Source organism: Cherax quadricarinatus, chromosome 33 (assembly GCF_038502225.1).
Source record: "Cherax quadricarinatus isolate ZL_2023a chromosome 33, ASM3850222v1, whole genome shotgun sequence".
NCBI classification, from domain to species: domain Eukaryota; kingdom Metazoa; phylum Arthropoda; class Malacostraca; order Decapoda; family Parastacidae; genus Cherax; species Cherax quadricarinatus.
Window position 1 is genome coordinate 3,170,128 of NC_091324.1, and position 21,675 is coordinate 3,191,802.

The 21,675-nt window shown below is 37.8% G+C and overlaps 1 protein-coding gene across 12 annotated transcripts in view; it reads left to right on the forward strand.

Moving 5' to 3' along the window:
• tgo (Aryl hydrocarbon receptor nuclear translocator homolog tgo) overlaps positions 1-21,675 on the forward strand; it is a 1,077,969-nt gene that overhangs the window by 1,025,842 nt on the left and 30,452 nt on the right. For all 12 annotated transcript variants that reach the window (XM_070090765.1, XM_070090764.1, XM_070090766.1 and 9 more), the window contains one exon: positions 12,420-12,537. In XM_070090765.1, coding sequence (XP_069946866.1) covers positions 12,420-12,537 — 118 coding nt within the window. The remainder of the gene's footprint in view (positions 1-12,419; positions 12,538-21,675) is intronic.

Sequence of the window (21,675 nt, forward strand, 5' to 3'; positions counted from 1 at the left end):
TATCTTACTGTAGATGAATGTCTTAACTCTTTTTTTTTTTTTTTTTTTTTTTTTGTTCATATTGAGTTGTGAAACATTTTTCCTATATGAGTATATTTATATTAAGGCATTTTCATGTCACCATGCAGCTAAAAAACAAATCAGGAAATGTAACCCAAGTACCACTATTGTACAACCGAGTGGCTCAAATCCTTTCACCCACCATTGCATAACTCTTCAACAAATCACTAGAAACCAATACTTTTCTGGAATCACTCAAAATAACAAAGATTACACTGGTACACCAAGATGTAAACAGTTATAGGCCAACATCAAATTTCCCTTTACTTTCCAAAATCTCTGAGAAGCTCATACAGAAAAAGGTTATACTCCTTCATAACATCACAAGCATCCTCAACCCCTGCCAGTTGGGTTCAGGAAAAACAAGAGCACAAATGATGCAATAATAAAAATGCTAGACCTACTTTATGCATCACTTGAAAAAATGAATATCTGCTGGGCTCTTTATTGAGGTTTTGATATAGTAGACCACAGTATCCTACTCCTCGGACTTGATCATTATGGTATAAGAAGCCATGCATTTACACTTATCAAGTCTTACCTTACTAATAGACAGCAATATGTCTCTGTCAAGGACGCAACCTCCTTGACAAGATCCCTGAACACTGGTGTATCACGGAAATGTTCTTGGCCCCCTTCTTTTCCTTTTATACAACAATGATCTTCAAAGCGTATCACAACAACTTATGCCTATTCTCTTTGCTGACAACATGACTTTTGTCATCTCCCATCCTGATCTAGCCTCACTCAACACTATTGTTCATGAACAGCTCGTAGAAATAGCAACCTGGATTACAAAATATTTTACATTATGTTTAGGAGTAGAGCAAGTGAGGTCCAACTAAACATTATGCTTAACAACACCTTTATTGCTAAACATAATGAGGGAAAAATCCTGGGTCTGAACTTTGACAGCAACCTGAAATTCAACACCCATATCCAACGCACAACAAAAAAAGTGTCCGAAACAGTTGGCATCATCTCAGAGATACATTACTATGTACCACAAACAGCACAGCCTACACTATATTATTCACTGATCTTCCCTTACCTCACCTATATTATTTGTGCCTGGGGTTTCACAGTGACAAATCACCTAAAGCCAATTATAACCCAACATAAAGCTGAAGTGCAAGTGATCACACAATCTACTGATCTTGTACTACTGTGCGACCTACATTTACAGAACAATCAATTCTAGTATAAATCCCGACCTGAAGTGCTTTCTTGACAGTTGCAATAGGACCCATAGACATAATACTAGGCACAGAAACCTCTTATGACATTCCCTTTGTCAGGCTAAATCTTTTCAAAAACTTGGTGTACATAAACAGTCCCAAAATCTGGACCTCTCTGCCAGAAATCTCCAGAACCACTGGCTTAGCTAACATTTTTAAAACTACAGTTAAAAAACACCTTATCTCCTTAACCTATCCCAGCCTATCTTAAATACATAAGTAAAAACTGTACATGCATTTGCTCAATATTATGAACAAAAGTAAAACCTTATAATCAATATATACACTCTCAGCATCTGTAATCATCTCAATTGTTAACTTATTAAAGCCATATAGCATGAACTAATATCTGTAATCATCTCCACTGTTAACTTATTAAAACCTTATAGCATGAACTAATAGAATATTCGGTTCTCCTGTATTCATTGTAACTCGCCTAATGACCATATATACTGTTATTGCCTTATTAATCTTAAGTTAGCCTGAAATGCTCTGCATATAAAGGGGCTTTTGGCACGTACACCTAGTTATTATACAGTGAAACCTCGACTTACGAGTGCCCCAACATACAAGTTTTTCGAGATACGAGCTGTTGCTCGGTCGATTTTTTGCTCTGAGTTACGAGCAGCTTCCCCCTCAACCCTCACACCTTGCTTGTGTTTATCAATGATTTCATGCTTTAATTCCATGGGCATCGTCCTCTTTTTCTTCTCTGCACTGTCATTTGCACTTACTTTTTAGGACCCATGGTTAGAAAAAAAGAAATTTGGCAAAATAACTACACAAAATGCAAGCAAAACATGAGAGAAATGCTTCCACAGTGAGGTAAACAATGCACTGCGCCAGTTAGCAGCGTTCTGAAGCTCTTCGTTATTATTATTACTTATTATTATTATTATTATTATTCTTTCTTTCAACACACCGGCCGTATCCCACCAAGGCAGGGTGGCTCAAAAAAAAAATGAAAGTTTCTCTTTTTAAATTTAGTAATTTATACGGGAGAAGGGGTTACTAGCCCCTTGCTCCAGGCATTTTAGTCGCCTCTTACAACACGCATGGCTTACGGAGGAAGAATTCTGTTCCACTTCCCCATGGAGATAAGAGGAAATAAACAAGAACAAGAACTACAAAGAAAATAGAAGAAAACCCACCTACCATCTGACTTAAGACCGAGTTTGGTTCCGAGAAACAGGTCGTAAATCGAAATGGTCGTAAGTCGAACTTTACTACTGAATATCAACAAAACATTTTTGTAATGACTTTATTTTATTGTTTTATTTTGGTATTTCATGTTTTATTTTACTTTTTATCATGTTAGTACTGTATTTTACACTGTAAGGTTTAGGATAAACACTGTGTACAACACAAATAGTTGTTTATTTCCCAGAAATTTGGCATAAAAAACACGGTCGTCAGTCGAGTGGTCGTAAGTCGAGCAGGTCGTAAGTCGGATGGTAGGTGTATATGCTTGTACGTGTATGTGAAGTGTGACCTAAGTGCAAGTAGAAGTAGCAAGACATACCTGAAATCTTGCATGCTTATGAGACAAACAAAAGACACCAGCAATCCTACCATCATGTAAAACAATTACTACAGGTTTTTGTTGTATACTCACTTGGCAGGACAGTAGTACCTCCCTGGGCGGTTGCTGTTTACCAGCCTACTACTATTATTATTATTAATTTAGGGAACTGAAGTTTGCTCATTATTATTATAATTTTATTATTATTATTAATTTTGGTGAGGAGCTCTTGATCTGGGGAATTGGAACGGTGCTCCAGTTCCCTAAATTAATAATAATAATAATAATAAATAATAATAATAATAATAAGCTTCAGAACACCGCCAACTGTTGCAGTGCACTGTTTACCTTGCCGTGGAAGCATTTCTCTCGTGTTTTGCTTGTATTTTGTGTAATTATTTTGCCAAATTTCTTTTTTCTAACCATGGGTCCTAAGAAAGTAAGTGCAAAGGACAGTGCTGAGAAGAAAAAGAGGATAATGTCCATGGAATTAAAGCATGCAATCATATATAAACACGAGCGAGGTGTGAGGTGTGCGGGTCGTGTGTGAGGCAGTAGTACGTACTTCTACTACACTAGTATTGCCTCACATTAAGCATTAAGAGTGTAGCAATTGAGTTTAGTGATAAATTGTAGTATTAAGAGTGGAGCAAGTAGCCTATCTTCCACCCTCCACTTCTGCCAGCGTACGTACACTTTATAGAACTAGTTTATTTCTTTACATTCTCTATTATGTTTTATTGTTTTTATGCAATATTTCTTGTTTATAAATACATTGTTTCAGTGTTTTCCTTATGAAATTAGTGATCTAGTGCAGTTAGTCTCACAAACACTCCATTATCAGAAGGGGAAGAATGGGAGGACATGGTCAGTGCAGCAGCGGCAATGGCTGCCACCGCTCATCACATAATGACATATTTTATTCATTCTAGAGTATATATCATGTTTATATGATATCTATATTGTTTATTATGTCATTAGATCAATTGTGATAGATAAATAAGCTGAAGAGTTGATATTAGTGTTATATTGAAGTATTTTGTCCTGCCTCTCAAGGCAGGAATTCCGCTGGAATAGATTAACGGCATTTCAGTTAATTTAAATGAGGAAAATTTATTTGATATACAGTGGAACCTCTACTTACAGGTGCATCCACGTGTGAGTTTTTCCAGACACGAGCAGTCACTCGGTCGATTTTTTGCTTCCAGATGCAAGCAAAATTTCCAGATGTGAGTGGACCTCGAGGGAAATTCCTTGATGCTGGCGAGGGGCTCTTGCTCATGATCTAGGAAACTGGATCTCAGTTGTTTGTTGGACTATCTTATTGAAACTTGGGCAGTGTATAATGGCAAGATGCTACGTAACGTACACCAAAGATGAAAGAAATCGGACCATAAATAATGAAGTCCACTTCTCGACCATTAGCCTCCCCTTAGCGGTATATTTTTGTATGGTTTTAATGGTTGTATTCTCGTTTTTTGGTCTCAGTTGATAGAATGGAAGATATACTACAGAAATAGATATGATTTTGATTAGTTTCACAACGAAAAGTACCTTGATATTGAGCTCAGAGTAGCAGAAATGTTTGATTCTTTGGCAATGTTCAAGAGTGAACAAATGACGTCACTGTCCAATACCTGTCCGATTGGCACTGCCCCTCAACCTTCACATATTGGAAAGCTCTTCAACACATTACCAAAAGTGGGAGCAGACATCGTGAGGTAGCAGTGGCAGAGAACATGAAACAGCAGTGGCAGACATCATGAAGCAGCAGTGGCAGACATCATGAGGTAGCAGTGGCAGAGAACATGAGGTAGCAGTGGCAGGCAACATGAAGCAGCAGTGGCAGACAACATGAGGTAGCAGTGGCAGACAACATGAAGCAGCAGTGGCAGACAACATGAGGTAGCAGTGGCAGACAATATGAGGTAGCAGTGGCAGACAACATGAAGCAGCAGTGGAAGACAACATGAGGTAGCAGTGGCAGACAGCATGAAGCAGGAGTGGAAGACAACATGAGGTAGCAGTGGCAGACAGCATGAAGCAGCAGTGGCAGACAACATGAAGCAGCAGTGGCAGACAACATGAAACAGCAGTGGCAGACCTTGTTGTACCCTATACTATAAGTGAGTTTCCGAACGCCACCATGAGACGGCAGTCCACTCCATTTGCGGTGGAGGGAATTCTTGTGTTTTCTTTACGTTTCGTGCAGTTATTTTGCGAAATTTTTTGTTTCTAACCATGAGTCCTAAGAAAGCAAGTGCAAAGGACAGTGCTGAGAAGAAAAAGAGGATGATTTCCATGGAATTAAAGCAGGAAATCATAGATAAACTAGGTGGAGGGTTAAGGACTTGGCCAGGCAGTACCAGCATACCACTTTACGATATGTGCAATACTAAAGCAGAAGGAGTTAGTGACAAAGTGTAGCATTAAGAGTGTAGCAATTATAAGCCACACTGTCTGACTTTTTTGGGCCATCCTAGGCTCTCTACACACACAGTCAGGAGCAGGAATAGCCACTGTGGTGGCCCTATAAACCTCAGCAACAACAGTGGCCACTGTCACCATCACTAGCCACATACGTAATGACATGTATTTTATTCATTTTAGTGTATATATTATGTTTCCATGTTATTAATATTGTTTATTATGTCATATTAGATGAATTATGATAGATAAATAAGCTGTAAAAGGTAGTAGGTTGGTAGACAGCAACCCCCAGGGAGGTACTACCGCCCTGCCAAGCTTGTGTAAAATGAAAGCCTGTAATTGTTTTACATGATAGTAGGATTGCTGGCATCCATTTTTCTGTCTCATAAACATGTAAGATTTCAGGTACGTCTTGCTACTTCTACTTAGGTCACACTACACATACATGTACAAGCATATATATATACACACATACCCCTCTGGGTTTTCTTCTATTTTCTTTCTAGTTCTTGTTCTTGTTTATTTCCTCTTATCTCCATGGGGAAGTGGAACAGAATTCTTCCTCCGTAAGCCATGCGTGTTGTAAGAGGCGACTAAAATGCCAGGAGCAAGGGGCTAGTAACCCCTTCTCCTGTATAAATTACTAAATTTGAAAAGAGAAACTTTTGTTTTTCTTTTTGGGCCACCCTGCCTCGGTGGGATACAGCCGGTTTGTTGAAAGAAAGAAAGAAATAAGCCGTAGATTTGATATTAGGGAAATTATTGAAGTACAGTATTTTGTCGTGTCTGGAATTCCACTGGAACAAATTAATTCCATTTCAATTAATTTAACCCTTTGAGGGTTTTCGTCGTACTAGTACGTCTTACGCGTAGGGGTTTTTGACGTACTAGTACTCATAAATTCTAGCGGCCTCAAATCTAGTGGGAGAAAGCTGGTAAGCCTTCATATGAAAGAATGGGTCTATGTGGTCAGTGTGCACAGTCTAAAAAAAATCCTGCAGCACACAGTGCATAATGAGAAAAAAAAAACTGACCATTTTTTTTTTAATAAATCAGCGACTTTGCAGTGTATTTTCGTATGGTATTTATTGTTGTATTCTAGTTTTCTTGGTCTCATTTTATAGAATGGAAGACATATTACAGAAATTGAGATGATTTTGACTGGTTTTACAAAGAAAGGTGCCTTGAAATTGAGCTCAAAGTAGCAGAAATGTTCAATTTTTACCAAACTTCAGAAGTAAACAAATCGTGCCAAGCGTGCAATACACGTCAACTGGTGAGTCTAATATTCTTTCTCAAGTGCACCAATAATATTTATACCATTTTTTACACTAATGCAGTAGTCTGCATAACAGTAAATCTTATATTTTTTGTGAAAATAAAAATTCAAAGTGGAAAGCAAAAGAATATAAGAGGGGCCTTGAGACATGACTAATGACTAGAGGAAATGTCATTTTAGTGCCAGGAATGTCTTTCTTGTTTATTCTGGACCCTATTCGGAAATTGGCATCTTTTGAAATTTGTGTGAAATTGGCAAAATTGCTAAATTCTGACCACTGTACTGGATAGTTGAATTTCATAAATGAGTGGTTTCTTGCACCCATTCGATAGAAAAAATGGAGTTCTAGCGAAATATTCATGTTTTTTGTCGACTAGTACAGTGAAATTGGCCAAAAATGGGGCTCAAAGTGGGCAAAATCGCTGATGCGTAAACATCGCGGAGACCGCTAACTTTGCGAGAGCATAATTCCGTAAGTTTTCTATCAAATTTCAAACTTTTGGTGTCTTTATGATCGGGAAAAGATTCTCTATCTTTTCATAAGAGAAAATAATTTTTTTTTTTTTTTAAATTTGGCCGACCCTGAGAACGAGTTTCGGAGAGGGCCTGTCGACCCTCAAAGGGTTAAGTGAGGAAAATTGACTCTCCAAATTAGCAAATCCAGATGCGAGCTAGGTCACGGAACGGATTAAACTCGTAAGATGAGGTTCCAATGTCTTCCTTTGTACAAACATGTATTGTGCTGAAATAAAATATTATTTTTATTATTATTGTTATTGTTCACTAATGCATTTGGGATCTGTAATGCTGTTTGTTTAGGAACCTAAGAGTTTTATGAAGTGTTTGTAATTTTAGTGATACCTGCAATATATTTGCTGTTCTCATAATTTGGTATCCCTGCTGTTTTTCAAAAGAAGTTTAGTGGCATCAGATTCTGTTACAGGCAGTTGAAAATGGAATTAAAGTTTGAAATATTGCATGTTCACATCATTTAACACTATTTAATTGGAATAGCCCTCCATACCCTTATAGGAAACATTTAGTTGATGGCTTTGCATCTTATCATGCCCAGAGTAGGATTGCAGAGGAACCAAGAGCATTTAGGCAAAGGAATGAGTGAATCAAGTGCTTGCATTATTGTACAAAAGTGAACAACACCTAGGAGCTGTTTGCTGCATTTATAAATTTGGGAAAGGTATATGATAAGGGAGCTATGTAACAGGTGTTGTAGGTATATTTTAAATGATAGTTTTTGCGAGATAGTAAAGGTTAAGGTTAAAGTTTGTAGGAGAGAAAAGTAATTCCTAGTAAGAGTTTATCTTGGGAATGTGTACTGCCATCATGGCCATTTTATATGGAAATAGTTCTTGTCCTTGTAGTGTTTTATCTTATTTTCATAGAGAAGTGGATTAAAATTCTTTATCTGCAAGTAAAGTATAGTAAATGGAGTTAAATCAGGTGTATCTGAGAAACTTGAGGGATTAAATTATCAACTATGGAAAGTTTTTTTTTTTTTTTTTTTTACACATTGGCCATTTCCCATCAAGGCGGGGTGGCCTGAAAAAATATAACTTTCATCATTCACTCCATCACTGTCTTGCCAGAGGTATGCTTACACTACAATTATAAAACTGCAACATTAACACCCCTCCTTCAGAGTGCAGGCACTGTGCTTCCCATCTCCAGGAATCAAGTCCAGCCTGCCAGATAAAAATATTTACATTAAAAAATAATGAAGATTAGTAGAGAACAGAGAGAGAAAGAGATTTTAGGATGTGATAAGTGAACATTTAGGGAGTTTCAAACCAGGTAAGGGAATAATTGCTGTGGGTGATATACAGTGGTACCTCAAGTTACAAACTTAATTTGTTCCAGAAGGCTGTTCAAGTGCCGATACCAAATGAATTTGTTCCCATAAGGAATAACATAAATTAGATTAGTCCATTTCAGACCCCCAAAAATACACTTACAAAAGCACTTACATAAATACACTTACATAATTGTTCAAGTTGGGAGCTATTCGAAACTCGAGGTACCACTGTACGTGTAATTGCTAAAGTGGAATACTGTTTTAGTGGACATAATAGGTAAGATTAGAGTTCCAGGAGTAAATAACAGTAGAGAGCCTCTTAATTGAATTATGTATATATAAAAAAGAAGTTTGGTAATAGATAATACTTATTTTAAAAGAAAATAGGATATACAAGTTTACAAGATGTGATGTGGCATTTAACCCTTTGACTGTCGCGGCCATATATATACGTCTTACCAGGTACCGTGTATGACGTATGTACTCATAAATTCTAGCGGCTTCAAATCAAGCAGGAGAAAGCTGGTAGGCCCACATGTGAGAGAATGGGTCTGTGTGGTCAGTGTGCACCATATAAAAAAAATCCTGGAGCACGCAGTGCATAATGAGAAAAAAAAAACTGACCGTTTTTTTTTTTAATTAAAATGCCGACTTTGTGGTCTATTTTCGTATAGTATTTATGGTTGTGTTCTCGTTTTCTTGGTCTCATTTGATAGAATGGAAAACATATTATAGAAATAGAGGTGATTTTGATTGATTTTACTATAAAAAGAACCTAGAAATGGAGCTCAAAGCAGGGGAAATGTTTGATTTTTGCCAATGTTCAAAAGTAAACAAATGATGCCATTGTCCAATAAATGTCCAACTAGCCATTCTAATATGCAGTCATGAATGGGTTGATGTTATTTATACAAGTATTGCAGTAGTCTGCATAATAGTAAGTCTTCTATTTTTTGTTTGAATAAAAATTCAAAATAGAAAGCAAGAGTAATATCAGAGGGGCCTGGAGACATGACTGATGAGCAAAGAAAATGTTATTTTAGAGCCAGAAATGTCTGCATTGTTCATTCTGGACCTTATTTTGAAATTGTCATATTTTTTAGTTTTCGTGAAATTGGCCAAATTGCAAATTTCTGACCACATTATTAGGTAGTTGAAATCGGTAAATGGACAGTTTCTTGTACTCAATCGATAGAAAAAATGGAGTTCTGAAGAAATAGCTATGAGTTTGGGCGACTGGAACAATGGAATTAGCCGAAAATAGGGCTCAAAGTGGGCGAAATCGCCGATTTGTAAACACCGCCGAGGTCGCTAACTTCGCAAGAGCATAATTCCGTCAGTTTTCCATCAAATTTTTTTTTTTGATGTCATTACAATCGGGAAAAGATTCTCTATCATTTCATAAGAAAAAATAATTTTTTTTTTTTAAATTTTGCGACACCAGGAGACCCCTCAGGATTGGGGGTTGCGACAGTCAAAGGGTTAATAACAGCAGTTTATTAGACTATAGTATTGTTGTTTAGAATGTTAGTGGGCAGACTTCTGAATATGTGTTTTAGAGGAGAGACTGATGCATCAGATCATTATTTAGAGGTAACTACGTTATGCCCTTGTTGATTGGCATAGTATGAGTTCACTAGTTAATGGAGTAAATTAAAGACATACTCTGGCCTTGCAGTTTATTATAACAGGACTTACATAAAGGAGCTTCAGCCACACATCTGCCTCAGCCTAGCATAAGATTTGAGCTGAGAGTAGGCTGCCAAAGCCTCAGCACAAGCCTAGGATACTGCAGGCCTACCATGAGTGTCAGCAGAGCGTCTGCCATGAGGGCGAGAATGCCATGTCCAGCTTTAACAAATTCTGCTAGACCATCAGTTACACACCAAGTGTTACTCAGGGCTACCCAAGTGCCAACACTAACATTGCCAACAGTTCAGCTACGCTGCAGCTGGGCAACTTCACAGAACATAGCAGTGCTAAGCATTGATACAAAAGGAGTGTGGGCTGCAAGCTCAAAATTAGTACAAAGCAAAAGTTATGTGATTCAGTTTAGACATAAATCATTCCTAAATGAATCAACAGTTGACCTTGGTGAGTTGTTTGACAAATTTTTCATTAAAATACTTACAAAAGGAAAGAGAACAGAGACATCCTATTGCACACACAAGCAACAGTGTCAGACTCCAGAGTTCATGGAAGAAGTAATCAGGGGTCCTAAGAAAACTTAAGGGTAAACATGAGGAAGGACTGTGTGAGGACTCATACAGACACTGAGTCAGAATTATTACATGGCCATATGAAAAAATATGGCCATAGCATCACACAGAAAAGAAAAATTTTTAAATCTGCAAGAGCAGGGTACCAAATAGTGGCTATTACAGTAGACATTTCTAGATATGGAATACAGAGGCTCATTTGGGAGGCAAGAGATACAGTACTTGCCCCTTACTAGGTACTGGAGATGTGGTTTGGTGGGTCATTGTTGTTGTGATGTCAGTTCAATTCTGGAATGATAGTCAGGGAATGAATAATGATGACCATATCCTTGGCAGTTATAGCTACCATGTTTACACAATATTAACCCTTTGACTGTTTTGGTCATATATATGTACATCTTACGAGCCAATGTGTTTGACGTATATACAGTGGACCCCCGCATAACGATTACCTCCGAATGCGACCAATTATGTAAGTGTATTTATGTAAGTGCGTTTGTACGTGTATGTTTGGGGGTCTGAAATGGACTAATCTACTTCACAATATTCCTTATGGGAACAAATTCGGTCAGTACTGGCACCTGAACATACTTCTGGAGTGAAAAAATATCGTTAACCGGGGGTCCACTGTATACTCAAAAATTCTAGTGGCTTCAAATCAAGCGGGAGAAAGCTGGTAGGCCCACATGTGAGAGAATGGGTCTGTGTGATCAGTGTGCACAGTATAAAAAAAATCCTGCAGCAAGCAGTGCATAATGAGAAAAAAAAAAAAAAGACTGTGTTTTTGGATTAAAACGCCGACTTTGAGGTGTATCTTCGTATAGTTTTTATGGTTATATTCTCGTTTTCTTAGCCGATAGAATGGAAAACATATTATAGAAATGGAGGTGATTTTGATTGGTTTTACTATGAAAAGGACCTTGAAATTGAGCTCAAAGTAGGGGAAATGTTTGAATTTTGCCGTTGTTCAAGAGTAAACAAATGACGTCATTGTCCAGTAAATGTCCAAGTAGCCATTCTAATATGTAGTCATGAATGGGTTGACATTATTTATACAATTATTACAATATTGTAGTAGTCTGCATAACAGCAAATCTTATAATTTTTGTTTGAATAAAAATTCAATATCAGAGGGGCCTGGAGACATGACTGATGAACAAAGAGAATGTTATTTAGAGCCAGGAATGTCTGCATTGTTCATTCTGGACCCTATTTTGAAATTGGCATATTTTTTAATTTGCATGAAATTGGCCAAATTGCCAATTTCTGACCACTTTATTGGGTAGTTGAAATTGGTAAATGGGCAGTTGCTTGTGCTCAGTTGATAGAAGAAATGGAGTTCTAAAGAAATAGGTATGAGTTTGGTCGACTGGAACAATGGAATTAGCCGAAAATAGGGCTCATAGTGGGCGAAATTGCCGATTCGTAAATATTGCCAAGGTCGCTAACTTTGTGAGAGCATAATTCCGTAAGTTTTCTATCAAATTTCACATTTTTGGTGTCATTACCATCAGAAAAAGATTCTCTATCATTTCATAATTTTTTTTTTTTTTTTGACACCAGGAAACACCTCAGGATTTGGGGTTGCAACAGTCAGTGGGTTAACCTTGGAAACCAATATCAATATATGAGGAACTACAATTTTTTTTTTTTTGTATCTACTAAATGCATCAAAGGACTAAATAGGTTAATTCAGTTAGAGAAAAAGCTAAATAAAATTTGAAGGATATTTGTAGTTGCTTTATTTTATGTACTAGTACAAGAATGATGTCTTGCCATTCTTTTCATGTTGTATGTGTAATAAGTGAAAATGAATAATGTACAGTAGTAAATAAGAATAAGAAATAAAGTTGTATTACAGATGGATCGCGAAGAAGAAGCACATGGTTCTTCTCACTGTTGCTTGGTTGCAATTGGCCGTCTCCAAGTTACCTCAACACCAAATACTTCTGACCTCATGGGATCAAATTCACAAAATGGTTAGTATATATGTATTTCTTCCCTGTAGTAGATTGTCCATAGAAGGTCCTATGTAAACTGTGTACAGTAGACCGTTATTTAACACAGGTTTATTTGGCATGATTTGGTTATAGCACTATTGAAGAATTGTGGCACAATTTTATACAACACTTTGTAAAATTAACTTAACACGGTTCAGTTTGCGGGAGGGAAAAAAATTTGGGACGTTGCCTGTGGGATATTTCTGGCTGTGGGTTAGACCATTGAGTCAATGGGAGAGACCTACTGCCATCCTCTGCCTCCCCACCACCCCCACCATTCTCCACCCCTCCCACCACCCTTGTCCCAGTCTTCAGTTCATATGCGTGTAGAACCATCCTCTGCTAGGAGCTAGCTGTCTTTATTTTTATTTGTGGATTGAGTTTAGATCTTTTAAACCCTACCCCGGCCGGGATTGAACCCGCGGTCGGGGTATGGTTTGTTTGCAATCGTGTCATTACGATTTCGTGAGTCATGTTAGATCTTTTAATTGCCATGTCTTAAATCTGCATAGAAGTGTTGCTGAAAGTGGTAAGAAAAGGTTTAAGTGTTTAAGTCTAGGAGTTAAGAAAATCAAGATATTAGACAAGCTTAACCCTTAAACTGTCGAAACGTAGATCTACGTCTTTTTTTACATTTGAAAGCGTGTAAAAAAACTTTGATCTACATTTTTTTTTTTATATTTGAAAAATGTAAAAAAACGTAGATCTACTTTTGGAGCGCTACACATGTGAACGTAGATCTATGTTTGGACAGTTTAAGGGTTAAGAGTGGCTCACATGTGGTGAATATAGAGAGGGCCTATGGCCTTAATGAAGTGTCATTTTGTGCAATTAAAAAGAATGCGGTGAATATACTAGCTTGTGTAATGAATAACCCTAGATGTCATCTCGTGAAAAGAATGACACGTAGATCACAACGGGTAAATAAAACTGAAAACTTGTTGCTTGAGTGAATCGAACAAAAGACAATGAAAGGTGCATCACTTAATTTCATCTTAATTAGGGAAAAGGCCTTATAGTTGTTTAAGGCAGTGTGTGATAAGGAAGGAAGGCCTGTAAAGATTGTATTTTTTAGCACAGGCTCGTTCCACAACTTTAAAGTTGCATAATAAATTACATAATATTAAGTTTACTGGTGATTTTGCTTCAGCTGATCATACAACAGCAAATAATTTCCCTACCAAATTACAGGAAAATATTTCTGAGGGTGGCTATGAGCCACATCAACTGCTTAATGTTGATGAGACAAGTTTTTTTTTTATTTTGGGGGGGGGGGGAAGAAAATGCCAAAACGAACTTGTATCAGTCAGCAAGAGAAAAGTGCATCGGGCTTTAAAACAGCAAAAGATCACTTCCACTTGCTCCTTTGCGGTAATGCGGTAAGCCCATGGTTATTTACTGCTCTAAGAATCTTCAAACTTTGAAAGGTGTAGATAAAAACACCTTACCAGTAATTTGGAAGTCAAGCCAGTCAGCATGGATAACAGAGGAAATATTTATTGACTGGTTTAATTCTTTCAGGGTTGGTGCCGTACTTTTTTTTTTATTATTAACACACTGGCCAATTCCCACCAAGGCAGGGTGGCCCGAAAAAGAAAAACTTTCACCATCATTCACTCCATCACTGTCTTGCCAGAAGGGTGCTTTACAATACAGTTTTTAAACTGCAACATTAACATCCCTCCTTCAGAGTGCAGGCACTGTACTTCCCATATCCAGGACTCAAGTCCGGCCTGCCGGTTTCCCTGAATCCCTTCATAAATGTTACTTTGCTCACACTCCAACAGCACGTCAAGTATTAAAGACCATTTGTCTCGATTCACTCCTATCAAACATACTCACGCATGCCTGCTGGAAGTCCAAGCCCCTCGCACACAAAACCTCCTTTACCCCCTCCCTCCAACCTTTCCTAGGCCGACCCCTACCCCGCCTTCCTTCCACTACAGACTGATACACTCTTGAAGTCATTCTGTTTCGCTCCATTCTCTCTACATGTCCGAACCACCTCAACAACCCTTCCTCAGCCCTCTGGACAACAGTTTTGATAATCTCGCACCTCCTCCTGACTTCCAAACTACGAATTCTCTGCATTATATTCACACCACACATTGCCCTCAGACATGACATCTCCACTGCCTCCAGCCTTCTCCTTGCTGCAACATTCATCACCCATGCTTCACACCCATATAAGAGCGTTGATAAAACTATACTCTCATACATTCCCCTCTTTGCCTCCAAGGACAAAGTTCTTTGTCTCCACAGACTCCTAAGTGCACCACTCACCCTTTTCCCCTCATCAATTCTATGATTCACCTTGTACTCGTAAATTCTAGTACTTTCAAATCGAGCAGAGGAAAGCTGGTAGGCCTATGTATGAAAGAATGGGTCAGCATGGTCACTGTGCTCAGTATAAAAAAAAATCCCGCAGCATGCAGTGCAAATGAGGAAAAGCACTCCGACCATGTTTTTGGTTTCAAACAGCGACCTTGCAGTGTATTTTCGTATGATATTTATGGGTGTATTCTCATTTTCTTGGTCTCATTTGATAGAATGGCAAATTTATTACAGAAATAGAGATGATTTTGAGTGGTTTCATGATGAAAAGTGCCTTGAAATTGAGTTCAAAGTAGTGGAAATGTTCGATTTTCAAGAGTAAACAAATCACACCACGCATCCAATACACATCAACTGATATTATTTATACCATTTTTACAATAATGCAGTAGTCTTCATAACAGTAATCCTCTATTTTTTGTGAGAAAAATTCAAAATGAAAAGCAAGAGTAATATAAGAGGGGCCTGGAGATGTGACTAATGAACAGAGAAAATGTTATTTTAGTTCCAGGAATCCCTGTCTTGTTTATTCTGGACCCTATTTTGAAATTGGCATCTTTTGAAATTTGTGTGAAATTGTCCAAATTGCCAGTTTTTGACCACTTCATTGGGTAGTTTCTTGAATGAGCAGTTTCTTGTACTCATTCAATAGAATAAATGAAGTTCTAGCAAAATAGCTGTGATTTTAGTTGACTGTAACATTGGAATTGGCCGAAAATAGGGCTCAAAGTGGGAGAAAGTGCCAATGCTTAAATATCGTTGAGACCGCTAACTTTGCGAGAGCATAATTCCATAAGTTTTCCATTAAATTTCATTCTTTTGGTGTCATTACCATCGGGTAAAGATTCTCTATCATTTAATAAGAAAAAATAATTTTTTTTTTTTTGACCCTGAGAGCGAGTTCAGGATCGGGGGTCTCGACCCTGAAAGGGTTAACCCTTTGACTGTTTTCGATGTATAAATACGTCTTACGAGCCAATGTTTCTGACGTATATATACTCAATAATTCTAGCGGCTTCAAATCAAGTGGGAGAAAGCTGGTAGGCCCACATGTGAGAGAATGGGTCTGTGTGGTCAGTGTGCACCACATAAAAAAAATCCTGCAGCACACATTGTGTAATGAGAAAAAAAAAACTCTGATCGTTTTTTTGGAATAAAACGCCGACTTTGAGGTGTATTTTCGTATAGTATTTATCGTTGTATTCGTGTTTTCATGGTCTTAGGTGATAAAATGGAAAACATATTACAGAAATAGAGATGATTTTCATTACTTTTACGATGAAAACGACCTTGAAACTGAGCTCAAAGTAGCGGAAATGTTCGATTTTTACCAATGTTCAAGAGTAAATAAATCACACCACACGTCCAATACACGTCAACTGGGGAGTCTAATATTCTTTCACTAGTGCACTGATATTATTTATACCATTTTTACAATAATGCAGTCGTCTGCATAACAGTAAATTTTGTATTTTTTTGTATGAATAAAAAATTAAAATAGAAAGCAATAATAATATAAGAGGGGCCTAGAGATGTGACTAATGAACAGAGCATATGTTATTTTAGTGCCACGAATGTCTACCTTGTTTATTCTGGACCCTATTTTGAAATTGGCATCTTTTTTATTTTGCGTGAAATTGGCCAAATTGCCAATTTCTGACCACCGTATTGGGTAGTCCAAATTAGTAAATGGGAGGTTTCTTGTACTCAGCTGATAGATAAAATGGAGTTCTAAAGAAATAGCTATGAGTTTGGTCAACTGAAACAATGGAATTGGCTGAAAATAGGGCTCAAAGTCGGCGAAATCGCCGATACGCATATGCCGCCGAGACCGCTAACTTCGCGGGAGCATAATTCCACGAGTTTTCGACCAAATTTCGAACTTTTGGTGTCATTACCATCGGGAAAAGATTCTCTATCATTTCATAAGAAAAAATAATTTTTTTTTTCAAAAATTGAGCGACATAGAATGACAGTTTCAGAGAGGGGCCTGAAACAGTCAAAGGGTTAAGCATCACTTTATTCCTGAAGTCTAGTTTTACCTGCACGGCAAGAACCTTGCATTCAAAGCTCTCTTCATTTTTGATGACTCCTGTACTCATCCACAAGCTTTGCTGGATGTGACCCCTCATGTAAAAGTTGTATTTTTACCTCCAGATACAACATCTCTAATACAACCACTGGACTGGGGAGTTCTTAAGCCATTCAAGTGTAACTACACAAAAAAGTTACGAAAAAACTAGTTGCATCAATAGACTCTGACTCCAACCTGGCAGTAGGAAGCTTCTGGAATAAATTTAACATTGCAGATGCCATCAGCTATGCTAGAAGTGCATGGAGTGAAGTCCCCTCAGTCAACATTAAATGCAGGCTGGGAAAAGTTATGGCCTTCTGTAGTTATTTCTTTCACTGGTTTTCCCTTGCTTGAGAGTCAGGTTCAGGAAATTGTTCAGCTGGCAAGGAGATTACCAGGTGATGGCTTTGAAGATATGAATGGAGAAGATGTGAATGAGCTCTTAGATGATGATGAAGACAGGAGTCCAGAGGAAATGTTGGCAGAGCTTGATGCACAGATACAGGGGAGTCACATAACAGAAGAAGATGAAGAAGAACCTGAAGAAAAATGGTAAACATTGCAACAGTTACGTGAGCAGTTCCATGTTGCTGCTAAACTAGCAGACTTTTTCACTGAAGAGGGCCCTGACAAATCTATAGCAGTGGTTTGAAATGGGGTCTAGACCAACTGATGGTGCCTTAAGAACATAAGAAAGAAGGAACACTGCAACAGGCCTACTGACCCATGCGAAGCAGGTCCATGCCGCCCCTCGGTCTAGAACAATGACCACCTAGTCAGGTCACTTCCACTTTAGGAAGGAGCACAGCACTAGACCTGGTAGCTCAGGCTTGTCCGGTCCAAATCACACCCACTCTTGTATTTATCCAACCTATTTTTAAAACTACACAAGGTCTTAGCTTCTATGACGGTACTCAGGAGTTTGTTCCACTCATCCACAACTCTATTACCAAACCAGTGCTTTCCTATGTCCCTCCTGAATCTAAACTTTTCCAACTTGAAACTATTGCTGTGAGTCCTGTCTTGGCTGGATATTTTCAGCATGCTATATGTGCCCCCTTTATTTATTCCTGTTTTCCATTTATACACCTCAATCATATCCCCCCTAATTCTATGCCTTTCTAGAGAGTGCAGATTCAGAGCCCTCAGTCTATGCTCATAGGGAAGATTTCTGATACATGGGATCAGCTTTGTCATCCTCCTTTGTATGTTTTCCAGTGCATTTATGTCCATTCTGTAATATGGTGACCAGAACTGTGGAGCATAATCTAAATGAGGCCTAACCAAGGATAAATAGAGTTGAAGAACAACCTGAGGACTTCTATTATTTATACTTCTTGATATGAAGCCAAGGATTCTGTTAGCTGTATTGCAAAGACTTATGCACTGTTGTCTTGGTTTCAGATTACTGCTAACCAGAACTCCTAAATTCTTTTTGCAATCAGTAGTACTAAGATCTACACTATTCAGTTTATAAGTGGTATGGTTATTGTCCTGTCCAACATTTAGAACCTTATTTTTTTTTTTTTTTTTTTTTTTTTTTCCCTCAACAAGTCGGTCGTCTCCCACCGAGGCAAGGTGACCCAAAAAAAGAAAGAAAATCCCCAAAAAGAAAATACTTTCATCATCATTCAACACTTTCACCACACTCACACATTATCACTGCTTTTGCAGAGGTGCTCAGAATACAACAGCTTAGAAGCATATACGTATAAAGATACACAACATATCCCTCCAAACTGCCAATATCCCAAACCCCTCCTTTAAAGTGCAGGCATTGTACTTCCCATTTCCAGGACTCAAGTCCGACTATATGAAAATAACCGGTTTCCCTGAATCCCTTCACTAAATATTACCCTGCTCACACTCCAACAGATCGTCAGGTCCCAAGAACCTTATATTTGTCTATATTAAACTGCATCTGCCACTTCTCCGGCCACTGCATCAGTCTATTCAAATCATCCTGGAGTGCACTAATGTCCTCAGTAGAATGAATTGGATGGCCTATTTTGGTGTCATCATCCTGGAGTGCACTAATGTCCTCAGTAGAATGAATTGGACAGCCTATTTTGGTATCATCAGCAAATTTGCTTATGTCACTATTTATTCTCTCATCTATATCGTTTATGTAAATTATGAACAAGAAATGTCCCAACACTGACCCTTGTGGAACACCACTTGTGACGTGCCCCCATTCTGATTTAACCCATTTGTGCAAACTCTTTGCTGCCTATTTGCCGACCATGCCTCTACCCAGGAAAAAATTTCTCCTATTCCGTGTACCTTGAGTTTCCTGAAAAGTCTCTGATATGGAACTCTATCGAAAGCCTTACTGAAGTCCATATACACAATATCATATTCATTACCATGATCTACCTCCTCAAACACCTTAGTGAAAAAAGTTAGTAAATTCATAAGACAGGAATTCCCCTTAGTAAAACTGTGTTGAGATTCATTTATCAATTTATGCCTATCAAAATGGCTACGAATTGCCTCGGCAATTATTGATTCCATAAATTTTCCCACTATGGAGGTAAGGCTTATTGGTCTATAGTTCGAAGCTAAGGACCTGTCACCTGCTTTGTAAATAGGTGTTACATTTGCCATTTTCCACTTATCAGGCACTAATGCCAGTTCGTAGTGATATGTTGAAAAGATTAGCCAAAAGTTTGCGAAGTTCCTCTTTACATTCCTTTAAAACCCTTGCAAACAATTCATCAGGGCCTGAGGATTTGTTAGGTTTTAATTTCTCTATTTGTCTGAGGACCATGTCACTAGTTACTGCAATCGTGCATAGTTTGTTATCGTTCTGTTCTACATAATTTATTATTTCTGGAATTTCGCTAGTATCTTCCTGATTAAAAACTGAGAGGAAGTAAGAATTGAAAATTTCGCACGTATCCCTATCACTGTCAGTGATCTGACCTGAGCTACTCTTAAGTAGGCCTATCTTGTCTCTAATCTTACTTCTGTATACTTGAAAGAACTCTTTTGGGTTAGTCTTCGAATTCCTAGTGACCTTAGCCTCATAATTCCTTTTTGCTTTTCTTATTCCTTTTTTTTTTTCTAATTGAATATATTGATTTCTTAACTGCCCATCCCCTCTTTTGATATGCCTAAAAATGCCTCTCTTTTGACCAGTGAGATGTTTTAATCTATTGTTCATCCATTTGGGATCATTTTTGTTAGATCTAATTTCCCTACTCAGAACAAAAGTTGACTGAGCAGCTAGAACTATGCTCTGAAAAATGTCGTATTGGCAACCAACATGAGCTACCTGATGCATAGTCAGATCATCCCAATTTAGCCCACCCAGGTAATTTTTCAGTCCCATGAAATCAGCCTATCAGAAGTCTGGGACAGAGATTTGATTGCAGTTTACTGGGTAATTCCATAATATATTGAAACTAAGTGATTTGTGATCACTTTCCCCAAGCTCATCATTAACCTTAAGGTTATTAATTAGTGAATCTTTGTTGGCAAGAGCCAAGTTAGCTGTATAATGTACTGCAGGGTAAAAGAGCCCAGAGATCCATTACAGAATTTATGCACACTCCAATACAACCATCAACTTTAGTACCAGAACCTCTTCCATCCACTTCTGCTGACTACCAACAACCATTCACCTCAGCACAGTAGGGCCACACCATGCATATCCACTCTCTTCACAATCATCCATAAACACCATTACTCACAATTTAAGGTAAGAAATACTATTATTTCTATTGCATTTGTAGTCTTAAGGAGTAATATATCATGACAATGAACTACAATTACATATTCACTTTTATTTTTGTAAGATCTGTTGGTCAAAAAAAAAAGTTGTTTGGCTTTTTGAGGGCTCCTTGGAACGTAACTCTGTTTTTTCATAAGTTCTTCAGTTTATCAAATGTGGTTTTTACCTAATACTTCGTTTTCAGGAGCATAACTACCGTGTTAACGGTCTACTGTAAATATAATTTTTTCTTTCCAGTAAAGGCTCTTCCCTTGATTACACTCATACCTTAAAACCATTTTATTTTCTCATCTTTCATTTTGCAAGGGTGGAACAATTAATGAAAATGTCCTGAATAAATGTCCTTTCATTTAACAGTTTTTTCTTGCTTTAACACATCAGTTGTTTACCACTGGGGATGGGTGACTCAAACAATGACATTCACCATCACTTGTGTTTACTATTATTTATGATATGTTTATAATTTCAGAATGTAAAGAAATGAAATACTGCTGTCCCTTGCTTTATGCAGTAGATGCTTTTTGGGAAGCTAACTGTACTAGTCTCAGTAGGTCATTAGCACTTAATTCTATATACAGTAATAAGAGCCTATGATACATTTTTGTGAATTCCACAGATTGTATATAGCAAATGTATATTGAACATATGGAATTACTGATAAAAATAAGACACTGGATAATAGTGAATTCTTATAAAGAGAACCCACATAAAGTAAGAAATCTGTATAAAATAATTTTTTATACCACCAGCTGTCTCCCATGGAGGTAGGGAGACCCATAAAAAAGAGGAAATGCATTTGCTGTCATTCATTCAATTGCTACCTTCCCAGAGCTGTGCTGATATCACAGTTCAGATGGCCCTTCAAATTGCAACATCACCTTGCCTTCAGAATGCAGGCTAAGTTCTTCCCATCACCAGGACTGAAGTCCAGCTACCGGTTTCCCTAGATCCCTTCATAAATGTTACCTTGTTC